We start from the raw sequence: 19677 nt of genomic DNA, 5'->3' as shown, positions 1-19677 counted from the left end.
CTCGGCGAACAGAGGTTGGGGACTCGCTGCATGCATGGTAGCACAACAGTCCAAAAGGCCGAGGTACATACATGGTACCGCCATCGTAGAGGCGAGGCTGCCAACCCCGCGGACCACTCCTTGCTCAACGTGTTTCTTGGGTTGGGTGGTCTCTTATATTTAGAATTTTGGCCAGTAGCCGCGGCAAATCACTCAACCTAGATCGTTTGTGCTTCTAAGTAGTTCAGCGCCCTTCCTCTCCTTCAACCTTTGCCTTCCATCGAGTTACCGGTTTCGTCCTCTGCACGGCCACACATACACACATACACATACGCAACAAAGAACAAGCGTGGCCAACCAGGCACATATCTACCAGACTGATGACCCTCAAAAACGCGATTGCTGGAAACGACATGAGCAATGAGCCCGAGGGTATTTCTCTGGACCTAGCCTGGAACTTTGGGTCCCATACTGTAAATGGAGAGCTGGAACTGATCGACGACGAGGAGAGAGATCCTGTCGAGGAGGAATTCAGAGGGACTGTTGACGAGACAATGCGAGGCTTGATAGATCTCTGCGGGAGCATGAGCAGAAGGCCGACAAGGGAGCAGATGGGCGCTCTCAAGGAGTTCAGCGAGGGGGTCATCAGGAACTTCAAGCCCAAACTGCGGAAACGCACGCGCGATGGCCAGACCATCTTGCACATATTTGCGCAGAAGCGGCCCGCGGGAAAGAGTAACAGTGTCGAGTCCATGGTGTACAAGGCCTTCATCTCCTACTTCCTCATGTCCAGCCTCGGACTCATCGGCTACCTGGACAACGAGTTCAGAACGCCACTCTCGGTTGCCATCAAGGGGAAGAACTACGCATTTATCCTTGCGTGCAAGATGATACCCGACGGAAAACTCCTCGACCGCATCCGTGAAGAACTTGAGGCTGAGATCGATTGCGACGACGGCAGCGTGGAGACGTGCCTGGAGATGGCCGTGAAGAAGCAGGGTCTGCCCCAAGAAGTCCGCCTCGAGCTGGTGCGGCTCGCGCCACAACAGGCGTTTAAAAGAACCAACAAGCGCGGCTGCACGCCGTTGCACCTGGCTGTGGCCTACGACAGCTTTGAGAAGCAGCCGGCAGATCAGGTTGCCCTGGTCAAGGCGCTACTCGAGTACGGGCCCGAAGCCATGAGGGTGCGTACCGCGAGTCCAAAGGGCCTCTCCGTCTACCAATACCAGGAGTACACTCGGTCAGAAAAGGCGAAGGAATCGGCGCAACAGGCCAAGAACACGACGGGCAGGAGGGGGTCTCTCCGCCCCTTGGGACTGGACCGGGCGGCGAACACGGAGGTTCCGCGAGGAACCCAGACCCTGGTCCCATTAGAATTCCAAGACCGCGAGGGAGGCCCCAAAGAAAAAGGTCCCAAAGCCGACGAGATGCCCAAGGCTAAAGGAAACACCGGGGTTTCCAGTACGGCCAAAGACATACTCGAGATCAAAACAGTCGACAAGGGGCACGGGCAGGGGCGGGTACCGCAGACTGTCGACGGTCTCGGCAAACACGATGATCAGTTCAATGAAATCAAGGAGGAACTGAAGCTATGGCACTTGCGCAACGAGAAGCCGGGTGATGTGGTCAAGTACCTACATATACCCATTCGAGACCAAAGGCGTAATATATTCCCTCCTCCAACTCCTGCTCCCATGTGGGCGTCTTTGATTGTATCTTCTAACTCCTCTCTTTCACCCATCCTAGGCAAGTCATTCTGGTTCGACTTTGGCCGTGCCAACTACTCCATGACCGAGGCCGAATTTGAGGCCGAGTTCAACCACCTCGAGTTCGACCAGAGCCTGAAATATGTCTACTTCCGCCATGGCAAAATCAACCCGAATACCAAGAGTCCCTGTAGCTACGTAGACAAATCCCTCGGCGGTTGTCAGGGCATGGTGTTTTTCTTCGGCTGGCTGAGACGCCAGGGGGTATCGCGAATCCTATCCGTCACCGTTGAGGACCACGGCCCGCAGACACACAGCGACGAAGCAATAGAAAAGGCCATTGGCGATTTCAAGGTCGAAGTACTGGACTGGAAGAAGGTGGACCTCGACGCGGGCGTCCTGCACCGCGTCGGGGGTCACCTCCGCGAGGTGCACCTGCAGTGGAGCGGAAACAACTCTGCCCTCCGGGCCTGGTCCGGACCTTCTGGATTGTGGGCCATCCCAACGCTCGAGAAGGTGTACTTGTATGCTCGCGAGGTATGTCTGCATAAGTAGCCACTGCTATCTTCTCTCTCTCCTTAGTGCAAGTGTACCTACCTGGTAGCCAGGAATGCCATGCTTATACAGTGCACAGACTCTCGATTCCGACAAGAGAAGGGAAGAGAACCTAAAGACTTTCAAGCACTTGTTGGAAACTTCGCGGGAGAAAGGGTCTCTAGCTTTGAGAGTAGACCACACGGCAGTGGCCGGCAGAGGCAGCGGCGGCGGCGGCGGCGGTGGCGGAGCGGGTAAAGGCAAACCCGGCGCCGGCCAAGGCAAAAACAACATGGGAGAAGGTGGCCGTATGGTGTACTCGCACCAGTGGATCAAGTGTATGGACGACTTTGTGAGCCGCTTCCGCTACCTCAAGCTGCCGCAGCAAGGGCCTAGCTCGCCGCCGAAGTTGTTGAAGCCCGTGGTCGTGGCGCTGATCGACGACGGGGTGGATCTACCTCACCACGAATCGGCCGACCACAGCTTCACCGGCGAGAGCTTTCACGCGTACGACTATGGACGCAGGGTGTGGCCGTGGTGGAATTCAGCAGCCGGCCACGGGACCTTGATGGCTCGCCTCATCCATCGCATCTGCCCTACGGCTGTCATATACGTGATCAAGCTGGAGACCCGAACAACGGAAGCCGATGATACCAAAATTCTCATCGACGCCGAGAGCGCCATAAAGGTTCGTCTTCACTTCCGTTCCCCGGCCATCCCTCTCCATCCCTTGGTGTACGCACCCACACCCATCCAGCGCGGCTGACACATAATTCCTTGGGTATCCTTGACAAACAGGCAATCCATCATGCCGTAGAGGAGGGCGTCGACATCATCTCCATGTCGTGGACGTGTGTCCCGAAGCCCGAGCTGCAGAAAGAATGGGAGGGGGCTATCGACGCGGCAGCGCGGAGAGGCATCCTGATGTTCTGCAGCGCGTCGGATCGTGGCCAGTTTGGCGACCGCACTTTTCCGCACGCTTGCCGGCCCAACATCACGTTCCGCGTAGGCGCGGCGCTGCCCTCGGGAAAGGTGTTTGACCTCGTGCCCGACGCAAGCAGCCTCGACTTCGCACTGCCGGGCTACCAGGTCTTCCTCGAGGACGACCCCGTACGGCAGGCCAATGACATGGCACCATCTGACAAGCCCGAGTCGCACACGGCCAGTAGCGTAGCCACGGCACTCGCAGCAGGGCTCGCGGCGCTCGTACTCGAGATCGTGCGCATCGGCCTGGCTCACGACCTGAGCAAGGGCCGCACCGACGATAGCGCCCTCATGGTCCACGACCTGGATGTCGTCAGGAACCGCACCATCTTGAGCCGCATCTTCCGCGAGCGCATCGGCACCAGCAAGGACTCGGCCGCAAACCTCAACAAGTTTATCGTCGTTGATGATGTTTTCGGCGCCTATGCCAGGAGGCTGGCCGACGACGGGCCGGACGACCAGCTCGACACTATTGCCGACTTGGCCAAGCACCTGCTTGTCGGGTTTCGCTCCCTGCCGTTGCCTATTCGGTAGTCGAATGGTACAGCGAGAACGTCATGTTGGACAACCTCTCCACCTCGGTTAAGGGCGTCTTGCCTTATGTTCGTTATGAAAGATCATAATTGCCGCGTTGAGGGTTGGAGTTCGCTCATCGATTCTCTAAGGTACCTATGAGCATCCCCTTCTAAATAAACAAAATACGCAGCAATCTAGTTCAACCCATGAAATGTATTTGCCGACTGGTTATGTGGCAAGCTGCTCCAAGTATGTCGATATGAAGCGCCTCTCCTTGCAGATTTACACAGTATGGCCAGCTACCTATCTTCCTGTGAGTCTCAAGCCGGTGTTGCCGTAGTTCACCAGCAAATGCGAAGAGAGTGGCGCAGCCGTTGCGGCATTGCGAAGTCTGCATTCTCGTGCAATGGTGATTATGCAACTCGCTATTCGTCTTTACTATCGGAGGAGGAGGCCGATACAGGCGATACAGGGGATGCGGATGATGGCATGGCCGAGTCGCTCTCTGAATCGGAAAGTGGTGGCGGCGGAGGGAGTGGTAAGAATGCTCGGCTGGCATCTCTCCTTCTATATCCCTTCGGATGCCACCAGTCATTTAGAGGGGATCTGAAGTCAGATAGGTCCACAAGCACGCCGCTTTTCCAGTTCTCCTTTTGAAGCGTCTGGGTGTACTCAAAACCAGCCCGCCAGAGGAAATCCAGGACTTCCTGCATCTGGCCCGTGTCGTTGTCGCCTTCCGGAATGTACTCGTACATGATGGCAAAGTGCCGTTGGCCGCGCACTATACAACGGTCACCGTACTTGGGTAATCTGACGGGTATCGGGCGTAGTCGCCGCTGTGGGAGGTTGTGAAGATATTCGCCGTCGATTTTCAGCCAGCCGAAGCACTTCTTCATGCGCGGAACGGATGAAATTTGCACCCCGTCGGCGTCTTTCACTTGCCGCCTCTGACGACCCTCGGCGGAAAACGCCAACAGATTATCAATGGCGTCCTCAAAGCCAGCCGGCCGAGCGTGCACTCGTATGGGAAGAGTGTCTGTGTCATGACTAACCGCAGCTGCCAGCTTCTCAAGGAGAGCGGCGTTTTGGGCCTCTCGCTCAGCCGCGTAGTAGAGCATGTACTTTGGCGGTGGCTTGGTGTCCCAGAACTAGCTAGTGTGTCAGTCCGACCGCCAACATGGACGTGAGGGCATCAATTAACGCACTACCTTGACAGCGAAAGGTCCCTCGCTGCCAACCATAACTTTCCAGACTAGCCCGTCAAGTCCACCGCTTAGCAAAGCAACCCACGAGATGGCTTCGAGATCAAACGGGCACCGCCGGAGAAGGGGCTGCTTGAAGGCCGCTTCCGAACAATCGGGAGGGCCAACCATCGGCGCTTCATCATAAAATGGTCGGCTTGCGAGCTCGGAATTGTGGTACCGAACCCGTCGAGACATTGAATCGACAAGGACACAAATATAAATTGTTAGTGCTGGAACGACGATGACGCTCGTGTTTGCGGGTTGCAAACACAAAACAGCGAGAAAGGGAGCATGTTCTGAGACCCCAGGCAGCCCTCGGGGCGCCAAGACTCCGGAGGGCCTATGAGGCAGTGCGTTGGCGAGCCAGACTCACTGGTGTCTCCCAGGAGAAGATGACATACCGGCCGTCATCCCCTATGCGGCTTCGGACCCGAAGGCGCTTTTTGCTACGCCGCGGGTCAATCCATGGCGTATCGACTTGGTCCCCGTGGATGGACAGGAGAGAGTCTTGTAGTCGAACCGCCACGTTCTCAACTTATAAAGTGTCAAGTATTGTCGCCATAGAGACGAGTATCTGCCATGAGGTATCATGGTGTAGAAATCACATGAAGAGTGTCATCACATCGTTGCTGATGCCCAAGAATAAATGAGTGAGAAAGAGACAAAGACACTTAACGTGCCCTATGACATTATATTCCCGTGTACGTCGGCAACGTAGCGGTACCGATGTGATATTAAATCTCCCTTGAACGACACCGTGAATCCTAACTACATGGCATTAAATGTCCCTGCCGACACACCAACTTCCAGTCCCACAACCGTAGACGCAAGTGACGAAAGCAGTAACCCGGTCCGGCCATTTTCGGCACATTTTACACCGAGGATCGAAGGTGAACTCAAGCCTAGGTGGCAAAGCGCCTCCTTCTGCTGCTGCTGCTGCTGGAAAAACCTTCAGATTGACGAGATGTGTACCGCCCAGCATGTACTTGCTGGTATCCATAGCCTGTTGAGGGGCAACGAATGTCAGTGGGGAAACGACAACAGCAAAGGCTATTCAGGGGATGTCCCCCATTTGGCAGTCCGAGGGGACGGCGACTGGATGTACACATACCTGGATCAAAAGGCACACCTTCGGGTTCACTGGAGGGCCCACTACTTGGTTTGACCGGGGCGGGATTATGGTTCGGTGACGGTCTGATGTTTAGCCCTACGAAACGCATGGTGCTTCGTGGGGGGTCGTGGTTGGTACTGGGTTTCTTTTGATCACGGCCAGGGGCCAAAATGTAAGGAGCTGGAAGTAGTTGGTGGTTTGATGTTGGGTTTGGATCTTGGTTTACCCCTTCTTGACGTCAGTTCAGCTCCTTCTTATATGCGTAGGGCCCATTGTTCATGACCGCGACGACGCCACTAGAGAGGAAATGTTTGATGCTCAGGCGACGCTCCCGACTCAGAGTGTTTCGAAGAACCAAGGTGGCAGCCATCGCACAAGTCGCCGCCGTCCAACCATGTTGCTGAGCACACAGGATCCCTCCCGTCGCCAGCGGTAGATAGCAGCCGCATCTGTACGGAACTCAGGCTATGCAACGGGACGTTTTACAGCCCATGCTCCTTTGAGAGAACCGGCCTCTTTGGCTCTCGAGCAACGGCCAAGCATTACATCTCCTATCAGTCTTCTCTCACAAGTCGAGCGACGTTCACGGCTAGGGGCCAGCTACTACGCCATCTGCGCGGACCGTACACGGCATACAGAGACCGGATGGACTAACGACACGATACAGCGTGAGAAGGTGGCCACGCGGGGTAGGTCGCAGGCTGATGATCGAGTGGTCTCGGACCGAAACGGGTAGGCAGAACGCAAACTCAAGCCAAAACAGGAACAGAAGAGTGGCTGATAAGGCACGGGTGAACCACGAGTCTTGCCCAGACAGGACGATCCCGTCGGGTGGCAGAGTCTTCTGACGGGAACCAACTCCTGGCCGTTCGTGAGCACGACGGTGACTGTTCAGGAGCTGCGAGAACCCACCGGCCTACCTACTCCTTTTGTGAAGGTGCAGTGCCAGTATCCCCAAACCCCTTTGGTGGGCCTTCTAGATTCCATGGCCATCTGCAACCTGCCGCCACGCCGCGATTTGGCCGGGCAGCCGGGGCACGGCCAGGCCATTGCGGCGGGACACGGCCATGCCATGGCGGATATGCCGAGCCTTTTTAAAACGGACATCTCGATCGCGCAGACAGAAAGCAGGCAGATGGAGAGATCCTGTCAAATCCTCGCCGTGCAACCCGTCGCTGACAACGGGCACACATGGCACCTCGCACGCGAGCACAGGCTGTGGATAGCCGCGAGACACACCGTCATATGGACACATCCAGAGGGGATGAGGCTAGTTTGGTGGAATATTGGGACACTAGTAGTTTTCCAGTTTCCCAGCACATCGAACTCGTGGTGAAGAAAGAATGTCGGGAACCCCCACCACCAGAACACAGGGCCATCGAGGCTCGAGCTCTGGTTCCCGAAGGAAATCGTGGTGGGGAGACCCAGAATTCTCTGGCACGCAATATGACCGATGGCGAGTGAGAAATGTCAAAACCGGTTGATTTATGGTGCTAAAGTGTATGGAGAAAAAAAGAGGAAAAGAGGAAACAACGTCCAGATTGAGCCGTTATCTAAACCCAGAAAATGCTGCATGGGCGGGGCCAGGTGTAGCCGGCACGACTCGGGCCGGCAATAAGAGGCACGGACCATGCCAATTTGGGGTTTGGCCCCACCACCTTCGCCAAATAAAAATCGCGAGCTCAAGAAATTCCTTTCCTGGGACTGACAACTCCAACGAAAAGTTCTGGACCTGGAATCCCGAAAAGTGTGCAACGCTTCACACTCTCGCCTGAGCGACCGCGATTTTATGTTGCGGTGTCCTCCGTCACCTCATCGGAGCAGAGCACAATCAGTCACACCAAGGTTTTCCTCGTTACCACGATCGATGCCTACACAGTAGCGGTCTCGCTCTGCGCATCGCTGCTTTTTGGAAGCACCATTTCTTTTCCCATTCCGAACAGCTTCGGAATCTCGCGGCTCTCAACTTCAGAGCCGCGACATCTTTTTAGCGAAACCACGATTTGCCTACCTTTGTGCCTTTCAGTGCACAACAGGTTAACTTATTATATCGTTCGCAGTGGAAGAACAATCCAACGGCCTAGACAGCCAGTCCTATCCACCCTGCTGCCGGGCTGTACCCGTACGGTAGCAGGACTAAAACGGACATACATTTCATGACCAACACAGGCTGTGCATTCTTATGTGTACAAACCCTGGATGTGCTCCAGGCTGCATTCTATTCATCGTCTCATCGTATCAAACATGACCTTGTTCCGTGTGTCCCTGGGAATATCTCTCTCGCACTCGCACAATCCCGTCGATGCTCCAAAACGCCAGAGAATAGCAACCCAATCACAGCCATCCTATGTCTTCCCGTCAAAGATGTACTTCTCGTCGGTGAAGGAGAGCAAGAACTTGGCGACCAGCCGGCCGGTGTAGTTGTAGGCCACGTTGCGAGGGTACGGGTGGTCCTCGATGTTGGGCAGGATGGGGTCGGCCGTCAAGTAGTCCAGCTCAGACCCTGTCTTGGTTAGCACGGCACTTTGCAAACATCCGAGGATAGCAAACTCACAGTCATCGTCGATGAAGCGCCTCAGCTTCCGCACCATGTCGCCCGCCTCGCGGTCCAGCTCGCCCAGCTCAAAGCAGGCATCGTCGATCAGGGGGTTGAAGCTGCGAGCAGCGGCGTCGCGCGAATGCGTCTGGTAGATCTGGTGGAACTGGAAGGCGAACTGCTTGAAGGGCATGTTCTCGATCTCCCTATTGATGCCGAGCACGAAGGACCGCTGCCAGGCGGGGGCGTAGTGGCGGCGCAGGTTGATCTCGTTGTCCGAGATGACGAACAGGTCGGCCGCCATCTCGACCGACTCCATGAACAGGCACAGCACCAGGAACGAGGCCAGACACGGCGCCCACTCCCTGCGCAGCTTGGGCTTGAGCGACTTGCTGAAGTTCTCAAACAGCAGCTGCATCTCCCGGCACAGCATCTCGTCGACGATGGCCTTGATCTGCCGGTTCAGCACCCGCGGCGTCACCCACGGCACCCCTTGCGGCACCAGCCCGGTCGACTGAAGCTCGACAATATTCTCCTGCGTCAGGCAGAGGTGCCTCGTCATAACAAAGTGCATGGCGTAGATAGACAGCGCCCGGCGGACCATAGGCACATCACACCGATTCACGTAGTCGTGCACAATGCGTAACACCTTCCTCGGCAGCTCGGTATGCTGCGGCGCGGGGGTAACCAGCTCCGCAAACCGCGGCTCATCCACCAACGCCTGGATATACTCCCTCAACTTCTTCTTCAACTCGCCCTTCTGCCCATCACTCCCCTCCTTCCCCCCCTCCCCCCTCGGCATCTCCAACCCAATCGGCGCGGCCCCCCTCGCCGCCAAATCCATCCCATTCCTCCCCATCTGCACATGCCAATGCTGCAACACATCGGGACTCCTCGCCGTAAAAAACTTCGCCCTCACCTCCAGCACGCTCCTCCTCCCAAACCCCACCCCAGACACCAACGCCACCGTACACGGCACCTCGACCCCCCCGACCCTAAAACACTCCACATTCCCCTCCACAAACCTGACCACCTCCTCCCTCTTCAAATGGCCCCTAATAAACCCCGGAAACAGCACCGGCGTAAAATCCCCAAACTGCCAGCACACCACCTGCGGCACACTGCCCGCCAGCCTCACGCAATTCCTACACGGCCGCTCCTTGTCACAGCGCACCTTGCGCGCGTGGCAGCTGAAACAGGCGCCCATGCGGCGCACGACGAGCGCGGACTGCTTGGTGTCGGTGGCCAGCGGGCCTTTGCGGCCGCGCTGGGTGGGGCCGCGCGCCAGGGCGTCGACGCAGTCGAAGGGGTTGAGGTTGGGTTGGGTGGCGGTGTTGAGGGTGATGGAGGAGGGGGTGACGATGAGGAATTTGGAGGCGGCGGTGGAGGAGGCGGATGTGGAGGAGGTGGTGGAGGAGGTGGGGGAGGCGGAGGTTGGGGAGGGGTGGGGGGCGGTGGGCGTGCGGCGGGGTTTTTGGATGCGGTTGTTGGTGTTGAGTTTGCGGGTGGCCGGGATGGTTTTGGGGGCGGAGGTCGGGGGTGTTCTGCGGCGGTCGGGGAGGCCGGGTTCGAATTTGATCTGCGGTTGGGCGGGGGAGTGCGGGCCGGCGCTGGCGGGTGGGCTGACCGAGACGGAGTGCAGGGAGGGGGAGTAGGAGTGGGAGTGGGATGGCGAGCCGGACATGAAGCTTGGGTCTTCGATGATGAAGATGGGGGAGGCTTCGTTGGCGGGCGGGGGAGTGTTGTGGTTGCTGCTGTTGCTGCTGGCGTGGGCGTGGGTGTGGGTGTGGGCGTGGACGTGGGAGTTGGTGTTCATCTCGTGATTGCCCCTGAGGTTGATGGGTTCCCATGGTGGCACGTTGATGGCCGACTGCGGGTTCTCGAAATGGCCCGTCTCGATTGACTGTGATTGTTGTTCTTCGAGTATGCTGGCCGAAGAAAAAGGGTTGAACACGGCATCGTAGTCTATAGCGATGGTCAGCATACCACTCTCAAAAAGCCTGCCCAATACCCACACACCTTCACCGTTGAACTGGTCGAACACGAGCTCGGCTGGTGCCTCGACCGAAGGCATGAAGCCCAGTCCATGATTCTCCAAGCCGTGATTCTCCAGCCCCTGGCTATCCAACCCGTGGAAGAAGCTCACGTCCCCATATACACCACTCCTGCTCTGCTCGACGGCCGTTGAATAAGGGCTCGGCTGGTCAAAGTCTCCATGCAAAGGCGATGGCAGAGCTGCTGGCGAAGGGTGTTGTAGCTCCACAAGTTGGCCATTTTGTAAGACGGCCCACGAACTCCCCAAGCTGTGTGCCGGGCTGGACAAGAGCCCGAGTGATCCGGAACTGGGGTTGCTAATCGCCGTCCAAAAGGCCTCGTCCTGTTCGCGCGTCGAATCCGGGGGAAACTCAAATTCGAGGCCCGAAAGTGGCGATGTACCCGACGAGACTGATGCCGATGCCATGGCTGCTGGGGTTACCGTGGTGCTGGTTGCACCGATCCAGCGATGCTGTACTGTGTTTGCCTGTCTTTCGTCGTCGTGTGCTCTGTTCGAGCCTGTGTCGTAGCTGTCCACCACCACCTGCCGTCAACCGTGGCCAGAGTGCACCGAAGGATGTTGTTTGTCCTCGGTCAGGGGCGGCGAAACGTAGCGCGGGGAGTCTGGTGGTAGTGTTCGTCCGGTTTGACGGGGGCTGTGAGAGAGGGGATCGAAGCACAGGTTTCCGTGTGTGCAAGACACCGATTTCCAATACACAACGGGCGAATATCCGAATATCACAGCAAAAACCGGTCGGTGCAAGATGGTATTTTCCTCGATGGGGAGTAGACACAAGAGAAACCCTTGTCGTCGTCGCATGCGGGGCGGACGTTGATCTTAAAGGCGGGCGGCCATGACAATCCCCCATGCTCAGCCTCGAGGGACTAAACTGGAACGAGCGACCGAATGGGAATTCAGGCGGGCAGAACGTGGATGGGGGGCGGGAGACAGGGATTGCCGATCGCCCTCTCAGCGTAAGCTAGCCCCTTTTTGATCACCGAGGCCACTCTGCCGGGCCGGCTTGCATCTGTGGTGCACACCGAGGTCCTGGAACAGCGAGAATATAAAAGGGCCTTGTTCCTTGCTCGGTGACGAGGCAGAATGACTTGATGATTCTTGCCAATCGGGGCTTTGCCCTGTCGCCGTGGGTTGAACAAACTTTGTCTTGTGAGACTGCGAATACTACATACCGAGTGGCGATGGCATGGCTGGGCCTCTCTCATTTTCTACTTGCAAGTGTCAGTAACACAGCGGGGAAGCAAGGTTACCTACTGCTCTCCGGAGTTGACAACGTGTTACTCCTGAGCCCGTCTAGGCTGACACAAATGCATTTCACAACAACAAATACCACAGATGCATCATGCATGCTTTCAGACAACAACAAAGCCATTTGGCCGGGACCAAAACGCAATCAACAATACGCAATCAACAATACGCAAAAAATAAATCGCTTAAGTACTAACTGAAAGCAGAGTGCCTACCCAAAACCACAGATCTTGCCATCCCAGCAACCTTCTAGCAAACGTGTTCGAACGAGATAACCTCCCACCCACCCAGTCATCATCAGATTGCTTCGGCTCCGCTCCAGAGCGTATGCGAAGAGCCGAGTGAAAGAGAAATAAAGGTCATCAGACACGCAATAGACAATAACCAAAACCAGTCGCGCGTATATCCCTTCCTTCATCAAGTGAGCGTCGGATGCCAAAACCAAAACCACCTGACAAAATGCAAGAAACAGGCCATCAGCAACCAAAAGTCATGGGCCAGAGAGCAATGCGTATCCATCGGCCCAGCCCAGCCAGCAGATACCATCAGGCAGCTCTCGCCACATCCGCAATAAGGAGAGGAATGAATGCCCGGCAAAAAGAAAGCCCACGCTTCCTTCGAAAGGCCCATCTATTGTCCCAAGGCCATCCACATCATAAACCAAAAAACCTGCAGTGGTGGTGGTCGAGTCACCGTCGGCATAAATCGTATCATGCTTGCATACATTGCAGCAGCAGCAGCAGCAGCAGCAGCAGCAACCCCTTGTGGCAGGGGGCCAAAAAACGTAATGGGGGGTTGTTTATCCTTCCGGTAAGCCGTCCATTCCTAGGTGGCGGCAGAAAACGTCATAAAAACGTGAGCGTATGAGGGCGAGCGTGAGCGTGTTGGTCTCAAAAACGACCGGGCACGTACGGCCCCAAAAGAGACATGGCAGAGCCGGATCATCATGTATCCAAAAAAAAAAAAAGGAAAAACGTTGTGGGGTTGGTGTCGCTGTTGCCAACCATGCCGTAGAGAGAACGGCAAAGAGTCATGGAGAGGAGGCTCATGAAAGCGCCTCTTCTCTGTTGACGGAATTAACGGAATCTCATGGCGCCAGAAGCTGCGGCGGCTGCCGCGACCCGCTCCTGGATCCGCTGTTCCGTGGAAACGTATAGTCTGTCAAGATAGTCCTGGAGGCGTGTTAGTCTTATCATCGGCCCGGTCGTGTAACAGGAGAGCCAGGGGTGATGCCGATTTCTCCAGCCTTCCACCCCCCAAGCTTGGAGGAGACGTGGTGAGGCAAACAGGACAAAGAACAGAAAAAACATACCATAGCTGGTGCATCCTTGACAATCTTGGCCACCTGTATCCCCGCCGAGATCAGCTGCAAGATATTCCGGTCATCCTTGAGCGGGCGGCTCTGGTGCTTGGCGGCGTGGCGCATCTCGAGCGAGTTCTCCAGGATGGTCACAAACTGCTTGATCTGGCCGTTGTACAGCACGCGGGCAGGGATGCGCCGCTTGGTGGCCAGCCGCTTCAGCAGGTACACCCACTCGGTCCACTCGCGGTCCTGGGGCCGCTCGACGGGCCGCATGTCCTGCGTCAGCGGGATCGGGAACTGGTACTTGGCCACGAAGTCGTACGCGCACTGCGACAGCCGGTCGTTGACCTGGTTCAGGACACTATCCTGCTCCTGCACCAGCAGGTGCGTCGGCAGCCGCGGCAGCTCCCGCTCCTGCATCGCCACGTACTCGGCCGGGGGGCGCTTGAGGTACTGGTGCGGGCCGTCGAACTCGTCCCGGTTCGACGGCCGCCTCAGCGTCCGCGGTTTGGTGCCGACGCCACCGTTGCTGACGCCGACGCCGCCGCCGCCACTACCGCCGCTGCCACCGCTTCCGCTTCCGCCTACGGCCCCGTTCATTCGGCCATTGGTCTTGCCGCCACCCGGTGCCGCGGAACCGAGCATGGCATTGTCCAAAGAGTAATCCGAGAGGCTCGGGGAGGCCAGGTCATCCATGGAATCCGAGGGCGAGTATCTGCTCTGGTAGGGCACCGGGTTGTTCACCGGGTAACTCTGCGGCTGGTCCCATCCCCACGAACTTTTGGAGGAAACCGGCGCTGGTGCTGGGCTGGTATAGGGCCCCTGTGCCAACCGGGGATTGCATGCTGGGATAGGAGAAAACGTGGGCTCGACGGGGGTTCGCCTGAGCTGGGGGATGACTCCGGCCGGAAAGTTGGCCGGCAGGTTATGGGTGGATGCAGCAGCGCCTGGTGTGTATGTCACGCTTTTGAGAGAGACGCTGTTATTCTCATGATCCTGAAAGAGAAAGAAGAAAAAAGGGGGGGTCTCGTGTGGTTGGCAATCTTACCTTTGCGGAAGAGACGGGGTGCTCCCCGTCTCAAACTTGGCACTATAAAAAGGGTTATTGTAAATGGGGCTTGGGAGAGCCGTTAGCTGCCATGTACTCCTCTCCGGCCGGGTGGTTTCGAGGTTTTGTCCACACCTTCGTGAAGCAAGCCACCGCTCGTTGGTCATGGGAGCGGTCGGGCGGTAGGCAAAGTCTGCCATGATTCCTTTTCTCTCACTCTTTCACTCTCTCTCTCTCTCACAATCTTGTGTGGATCCTATCCGTCCCGGCTGGGTTCTGGGTTTTTTTCTCTGTTTTTTTTTTCCTCTGTCCAAATGGTATCCTTGGGAACGGGGCGTGGGGGGAGGGTCTCCTTGAATGGCGCGATCGATCACTGCAGCAATGTCCTCTGGTCCTTGGAATTTGGCTGAAGAAAGAAAACAGCAGACGTGAAACAGAAAAGAGAACGGCCCTAGATAGTACGACTGTCAAGGTGCTAAAGTCCAGATCCGAAGGGCAACCGAAGAAAAACCTGCGACCGGGATGTCCTGGGATAACGGCCACCAAACTCAAAATTTCAGGGGATCCACGGGGCGGCGAGAGCTTCACCGGGATGTGTCCTTTGGCGGTGATAGCAGTTGGTAACCCGGGGGAACGGTCGACCAGACTGACGGAGTCCACCGAACGAATTTGTATGTGTGCCTCTCTCTGGGCGGGAGACAACGTGGCTCTGTTTCAAAGTCAAAGAATGTTGTCAAGCCCAGACAGGGTTTGGGAGAGGCTAGGAAACGGTCCCAAGATGGAGACATATATGCCCCCGCTAGGGCTAGGTGGCAAGGTTGACGCTGTCAGGGCTGCAGGGCAGCAGGGCAGGGCAGGGCGGCAGACCGAGCAGCCGAACAACAGCAGCTAGTCAGTGTAGGGCGGCGCAGCCAGTCCAGTCGCCCGCATCGAGAGAGAGAGGAGAGGGGGAGAGAGGAGAGAGGTGTTTCTTCCCACCTAAACCTGTCGCCCGCCGCCAGCTGGACAGTACCTTAACCGGGGAGAGGACCTAAGGAGCTACGCTAGAGGAACGGAGGCGGCAGAGGGCAAAAGGCGTTGTTGCCCGGTGTGAAGTCGCGCACAAGCAGCTTCGTGACCTCCTTGGCGCCCGTAAGGTGGAGAAACCGGGAACCAAAGCAAGCCAAGTTGGGCCATGACGAGTGGGCGGCGAGCGATGATCACCAAGAGGGTGAAAGCGGCCGAAGATCAGATGCAAGGGCAGTCCAATGGCCAGCAGCATTTCACAGCGACTCGGATCCGCTCCTCCGTCGCAAAAACCTCCCACCACCACCACACCACACCAACCATATGGTTTGTCGTCGCAAGCGCCATGCTGAATGCCGTCTGCCGTCGAGGGAAATCAATGGCACAATGCGCACAATGCACACGATGCGCACAATGAGGGGATGGTAAGGTACCGTTGGGCGCCGATGGACTTCCGAAGCAGGCTTGCGCTGTCGCCCAACGCCCAGACATTCAGACGCCCCGGCAGTCGCGATTGGTGCCAGGACACACACTCCGTCCCGAACAATGGCGGTGACGGTACGATATGATTCGGGGCAGGAGAGGAGCGTTGGGCAGGGACGCGCTTCGCTGGGCGAGCCCAACCATCCCGCAACGTCCGCATCTTGATCTGGTGCCACGCATCCTCATGCGCCCGATGCTCTTCCGGACCAGTGTGGGTTCGACGAGGAATGCCGTCTCGAACCTGCCGCATGTTGACACGCGGTGCGCTTCTCGCCAACACCCCTGACAGCCCGGCTCTCTTTAAGAAGCGAGAGGGACGGCCGTGATGCGCCGCCCCGATTGCCATCCTTGGTGTTTTTGGAGCGAATTCGGCATGGCGGACTGCAGGGTGCCAAACACGGCGCGGGCCCTGGCCGAGAAGAGACCCATTGATAAAGACTCGACCCAGCGCACAAATGCCTTTCTTACCTTTTCACGTGCGCTCACCCTAACACACTGTAACCGATCCCCGATTTCTTCAGCTTCGACGCGGCCCGAGCTCCGCTTTTCTCGGCACCTTTCCCGGCTCTGAAGCACACCAACTCCCGGAACTATCCCAGGTTGTCGCAATTCATCTTCCTGGCTTGCGGACATTGAGGTCGCCGCCGCCACTGCGGCGCGACCACTTTCTAAGCGCATGGCTTGACCGCCATGGCATCTTAGCCTTGGACTTTGTCTTGTTCCTCCAAGACTGGAATGCTCTTTTCCCCCAGCACAGCATGGTAAGTGAGGTAGATGGCCAGCCATGGAGCCGTCCTCGGATCATAACTCTACTTCCCTTCGGTGTAAGCCCCAAGCATCTGGGTGCATCATGCCAAGTCCAGCCGGACGGGACACTGAAAGCTGGTAAACGCTGCTCGGGAGTTAGTGCTGTTCGGTTTGACCGTTCATCCCGATGCGCGACGTTTGGACATCACGATGTCCGTCGCTGATGTCATCCATCGCCCCCTTGGGCCGGAGAGCGAAATCTCAAATCGCCGTCAAGTACCACCAAGACCCAACCGGCCATGACAGTTTCGCAGAAACCCCTCCAACCCTAACGACAATTGCCGGAACTAAGCGCCCCTGCTTTCTCGGACGGACTCCATCAAGGCCGAGGCTGCAGGACACTGCAGGGCACTGCACCGCATCTGCACAACACTTGCATGAGGCTACACCTTGACCTTCACCTTCGGCAGTTGCGCCCCGAAATGCTCTTTTGGGACATGCCTAAGGCGGCGATAGCGTTGTGAAGCGTCAGCATGTTGTTGGAGAGACCAGAGAGCCACACCAAAGTATCCGCGACTTGGTGGAGAGCCTCTGCTGTTGTGAGTGAGTGCGTCTCCCGAGTAATGGCCTGGACCGATGGGAGATCAATATCTAACAGCGAGGCAGTGAATACCCCCTGCGGATTGTTCATGGCTCGGTCACTTCCCGGTGCTCAACCACGATCTTGGTCGGCATGGAGCATGACATATCGAACTTCGCGGGCGTGATGTTCAGGCTCACCCTCTTTGTGAACTGGTCGTTGCTTAATCTCAAATTGGCGCTCGTCGAAACGTCTCTTGGAGGAACCTTTAAGGCAGGGGAATGCTCCCCTTCGCGTAACGTTCATGCCCCTGAGCCCCTTCTCGAAGCTGTTGTTAACAAACGTCCCCGGATTTCTCGTCTCGCTTCACCTTCGACGTACGGTTCTGGCATCTGTTCTTTTGTCCAGTAAACAAGCTTCTTTCATGAACAGAGACGTCTTCGTCCGAGTGTCATGGTGGCTTCTGGGACCCCGGTACCCTTGGAAGAGTTGGGTCTGGGTTGGATCTTCATCTTTCGAAACCTGGGTTGAGGTGAGTCCCCGGAAATTCGCAACACAAGATGCCGAAGCCATGCTTTATGCTTCAGCAGGGTTTGTTGGTGCTGTCGTCAGTGCCCCTTACCAGATCTTGAACTTGAGTTCATGCTGACCCCTCGGACATGTGTCGAGGTGTCTCATGAGACTCGAGTCATGATCAACATGTTCCTGAGGGGTGGCTCGCCTTGAAGGGATGTGAGTTGGCCGGCAGCTTTGTCGTGCTTTGTCGTTTGCTGGCATGCTGGCATGCTGGATGATTTGTAACAGAGCGAGGATCAACCGGACCAAGTCCTATGAGTCAACGCTCCATCGGGCTCCTATCAGTGGAAGTCTTCCACCTATTGGTTTGCCGAAGGTTGGCGCGGCAAACGCGCAAAAGCTGAAGGCCGGCAGAGCCCCTCATCGACGCACGCAACCGGATCCGGCTTCTTGCCCCTCTGCCTCTCGCCCGGCACACATCTCCAGGTAAGTAGGTTTAGACCATGAGACGTTACCTCTTGATGCAGGAGATAAGCGACGACGCGAGCCACAGCAATCACGACATGCCACACATACCGCCCCTCATCAACATTGCCCGCCAGGTTGGCATCGACTCAACATGACTCGCATAGGGAACGGGGCAACTGTCTCGGCGTCGACTTGCCCCAGAGGCTCGAGGCTGGACAAGGCGAACACGGCGACCCGTCACCTGGTCGGAATCCCTAGCAGTTTACCCCTCGCCCCGAGGCTGCGTTGACCACCAACACGTCTGGGGCACAATACTGCTCGGGCCGACCGGCCACCACGCGCTTGAATGGTCAGACATCGTCCACTCAAACGCCAAAGCTCACACCAGAGGCCATGACCCTCCCATATCCGTCGACGCGCATCTTTGCTCTGCATTGCCTTGCAGACCACTCGACACGCACAACACGGCGGGCGGCGACAGCAATGTGAAGACAGCTGGCTGCCGTGGGTCAGATGCGGCTCCATGTCGCAGGGACTCGCATGACAGCGGGGAAGCTCAAACGTCATGGTGAGAGCAACAGCGGGGTCATGGTTCCCACGAGGCTCGCGTATCTCGCTGACTGCCTGCGTCTGCCTGCGTCTGCACGAGCAGAGCGGCTGATCTCGACAGCGCCGCAGCGCAGAGCATCGCGGTCGGCGGCACGCGCGGTTTCTGGAGGCGTGCCATGGCAAGCTGGCAGTTTGCGCTGGCCATGCCAATGCTGCCGTCAATTGAGTCCGCATGAAGAGCCGGCGAATGCGGAAGCAGAATCACCTTGCTCCCCTCACGAGATGGCCGGAGGAGTGGGCTAGCCTGTCTGCAGTGATGCGTTGGCACTCTGTCTGCTGCTCCCTAGGCCCCTGTAAATGTTGCAGGCTAGCCGTGGTTGGAGGTTGTTGGTGGTCGTGATAGGTCCGAATGCCCTCCCCTGCCCCGCCGAGACCCCCCCCCAAGCAACAGAAACAAGAAACCAGCACCAGTCAACAGCGGTGTGCGATGCAGGCGTGCGGGTCTGGCCTATAGGAGAGTCGGAAGGTCTCTGCCAGCTCAGCGCCGCCTTAATGTGACAGGTCGTGAACACGCCGACCGGCGCAGCATCGTGAGAATTCGCGCGCGGATTGGTGAGTGAAAGTGCAGGAAATGCGGGAGAAGCGGGAGGAAACATTGTGATGAGCAAGCGCCCAGAAGGAAGCGGGGCTCTTGCTCATTTGAAAAAATGCTCATTGAATTGCAAGGGGTGGAAGGGGAAGCGACGACCAGGGACGATGCCCCAGGATTAAAACCCGACTGCCCCTTCTCTTGCCCAACTGGATGCTCTCTCCCTCTAATTTTCCAACCAGAGCCCAACGACCCGCAAAACATTTCAGCCCAACACGAAAAACCCCTCGACCCGGACTTTCCTCCTTAGCCTGTTGCTCTCTGCACCCCTCTTGGCCTCGTTGCCTTCTTATACGCCAATTCTCCGCCACCTGTCATCTGTTCTCTTGCTTTCTGATCCAGGCCGCGCACACCCCAGACCAGACCCAGACTTGCTTCCATCACGCCCCAAAAAGGATTCATCTGTTGTACGGCAGCA

At 57.1% G+C, this 19677-nt stretch overlaps 7 protein-coding genes across 7 annotated transcripts; 2 read left to right on the top strand and 5 right to left on the bottom strand.

Moving 5' to 3' along the window:
• The first annotated feature begins 152 nt into the window (after nucleotides 1-152).
• On the top strand, nucleotides 153-3941 carry F5144DRAFT_170863 (uncharacterized protein). Its single transcript, XM_066782614.1, has 3 exons — nucleotides 153-2222; nucleotides 2320-2907; nucleotides 3018-3941. The coding sequence occupies exons 1-3, from the start codon at nucleotides 360-362 to the stop codon at nucleotides 3735-3737; spliced, it is 3171 nt and encodes a 1056-aa protein (XP_066644505.1). The 5' UTR covers nucleotides 153-359; the 3' UTR covers nucleotides 3738-3941.
• F5144DRAFT_171095 (uncharacterized protein) lies at nucleotides 3941-5237 on the bottom strand. Its single transcript, XM_066782615.1, has 2 exons — nucleotides 4928-5237; nucleotides 3941-4867 (listed from the first exon to the last, which is right to left on the bottom strand). The coding sequence occupies exons 1-2, from the start codon at nucleotides 5156-5158 to the stop codon at nucleotides 4145-4147; spliced, it is 954 nt and encodes a 317-aa protein (XP_066644504.1). The 5' UTR covers nucleotides 5159-5237; the 3' UTR covers nucleotides 3941-4144.
• A 1173-nt stretch (nucleotides 5238-6410) lies between these two features.
• F5144DRAFT_546354 (uncharacterized protein) lies at nucleotides 6411-7148 on the bottom strand (the record flags this gene model as incomplete). Its single annotated transcript, XM_066787408.1, has 3 exons — nucleotides 6411-6523; nucleotides 6711-6935; nucleotides 6995-7148. The coding sequence occupies 3 exons, from the start codon at nucleotides 7146-7148 to the stop codon at nucleotides 6411-6413; spliced, it is 492 nt and encodes a 163-aa protein (XP_066644503.1).
• A 1271-nt stretch (nucleotides 7149-8419) lies between these two features.
• F5144DRAFT_591439 (uncharacterized protein) lies at nucleotides 8420-11071 on the bottom strand (the record flags this gene model as incomplete). Its single annotated transcript, XM_066790276.1, has 2 exons — nucleotides 8420-10575; nucleotides 10630-11071. The coding sequence occupies 2 exons, from the start codon at nucleotides 11069-11071 to the stop codon at nucleotides 8420-8422; spliced, it is 2598 nt and encodes an 865-aa protein (XP_066644502.1).
• Nucleotides 11072-12987: 1916 nt separating this feature from the next.
• On the bottom strand, nucleotides 12988-14462 carry F5144DRAFT_591438 (uncharacterized protein; the record flags this gene model as incomplete). Its single annotated transcript, XM_066790275.1, has 4 exons — nucleotides 12988-13083; nucleotides 13224-14178; nucleotides 14263-14304; nucleotides 14398-14462. The coding sequence occupies 4 exons, from the start codon at nucleotides 14460-14462 to the stop codon at nucleotides 12988-12990; spliced, it is 1158 nt and encodes a 385-aa protein (XP_066644501.1).
• Nucleotides 14463-17230: 2768 nt separating this feature from the next.
• F5144DRAFT_546351 (uncharacterized protein) lies at nucleotides 17231-18216 on the top strand (the record flags this gene model as incomplete). The annotated part of the gene is made up of 5 exons (XM_066787407.1): nucleotides 17231-17328; nucleotides 17510-17609; nucleotides 17788-17809; nucleotides 17970-18079; nucleotides 18121-18216. 5 exons carry the CDS (start codon nucleotides 17231-17233, stop codon nucleotides 18214-18216), a joined length of 426 nt encoding a protein of 141 aa, XP_066644500.1.
• Nucleotides 17975-19044, bottom strand: F5144DRAFT_170479 (uncharacterized protein). The gene has a single exon (XM_066782613.1). The coding sequence runs from the start codon at nucleotides 18842-18844 to the stop codon at nucleotides 18299-18301; it is 546 nt and encodes a 181-aa protein (XP_066644499.1). The 5' UTR covers nucleotides 18845-19044; the 3' UTR covers nucleotides 17975-18298.
• Between the last annotated feature and the right edge of the window lie 633 nt (nucleotides 19045-19677).

The sequence above is a fragment of the Chaetomium tenue genome (genome assembly GCF_020726465.1).
Source record: "Chaetomium tenue strain MPI-SDFR-AT-0079 chromosome Unknown F5144scaffold_3, whole genome shotgun sequence".
Taxonomy (NCBI): domain Eukaryota; kingdom Fungi; phylum Ascomycota; class Sordariomycetes; order Sordariales; family Chaetomiaceae; genus Chaetomium; species Chaetomium tenue.
The sequence above is the reverse complement of the archived record's forward strand: the minus strand, read 5'-3'. Positions and strand labels throughout refer to the sequence as shown.

Coding starts and splice junctions, on each gene's coding strand:
- F5144DRAFT_170863 (XM_066782614.1), top strand. CDS start 360: ATGACCCTCAAAAACGCGATTGCTGGAAACGACATGAGCAATGAGCCC. Junction 2,223..2,319: donor TGTACTTGTATGCTCGCGAG/GTATGTCTGCAT, acceptor TACAGTGCACAG/ACTCTCGATTCCGACAAGAG. Junction 2,908..3,017: donor ACGCCGAGAGCGCCATAAAG/GTTCGTCTTCAC, acceptor CTTGACAAACAG/GCAATCCATCATGCCGTAGA.
- F5144DRAFT_171095 (XM_066782615.1), bottom strand. CDS start 5,158: ATGTCTCGACGGGTTCGGTACCACAATTCCGAGCTCGCAAGCCGACCA. Junction 4,868..4,927: donor AGGGACCTTTCGCTGTCAAG/GTAGTGCGTTAA, acceptor CACACTAGCTAG/TTCTGGGACACCAAGCCACC.
- F5144DRAFT_170479 (XM_066782613.1), bottom strand. CDS start 18,844: ATGCGGACTCAATTGACGGCAGCATTGGCATGGCCAGCGCAAACTGCC.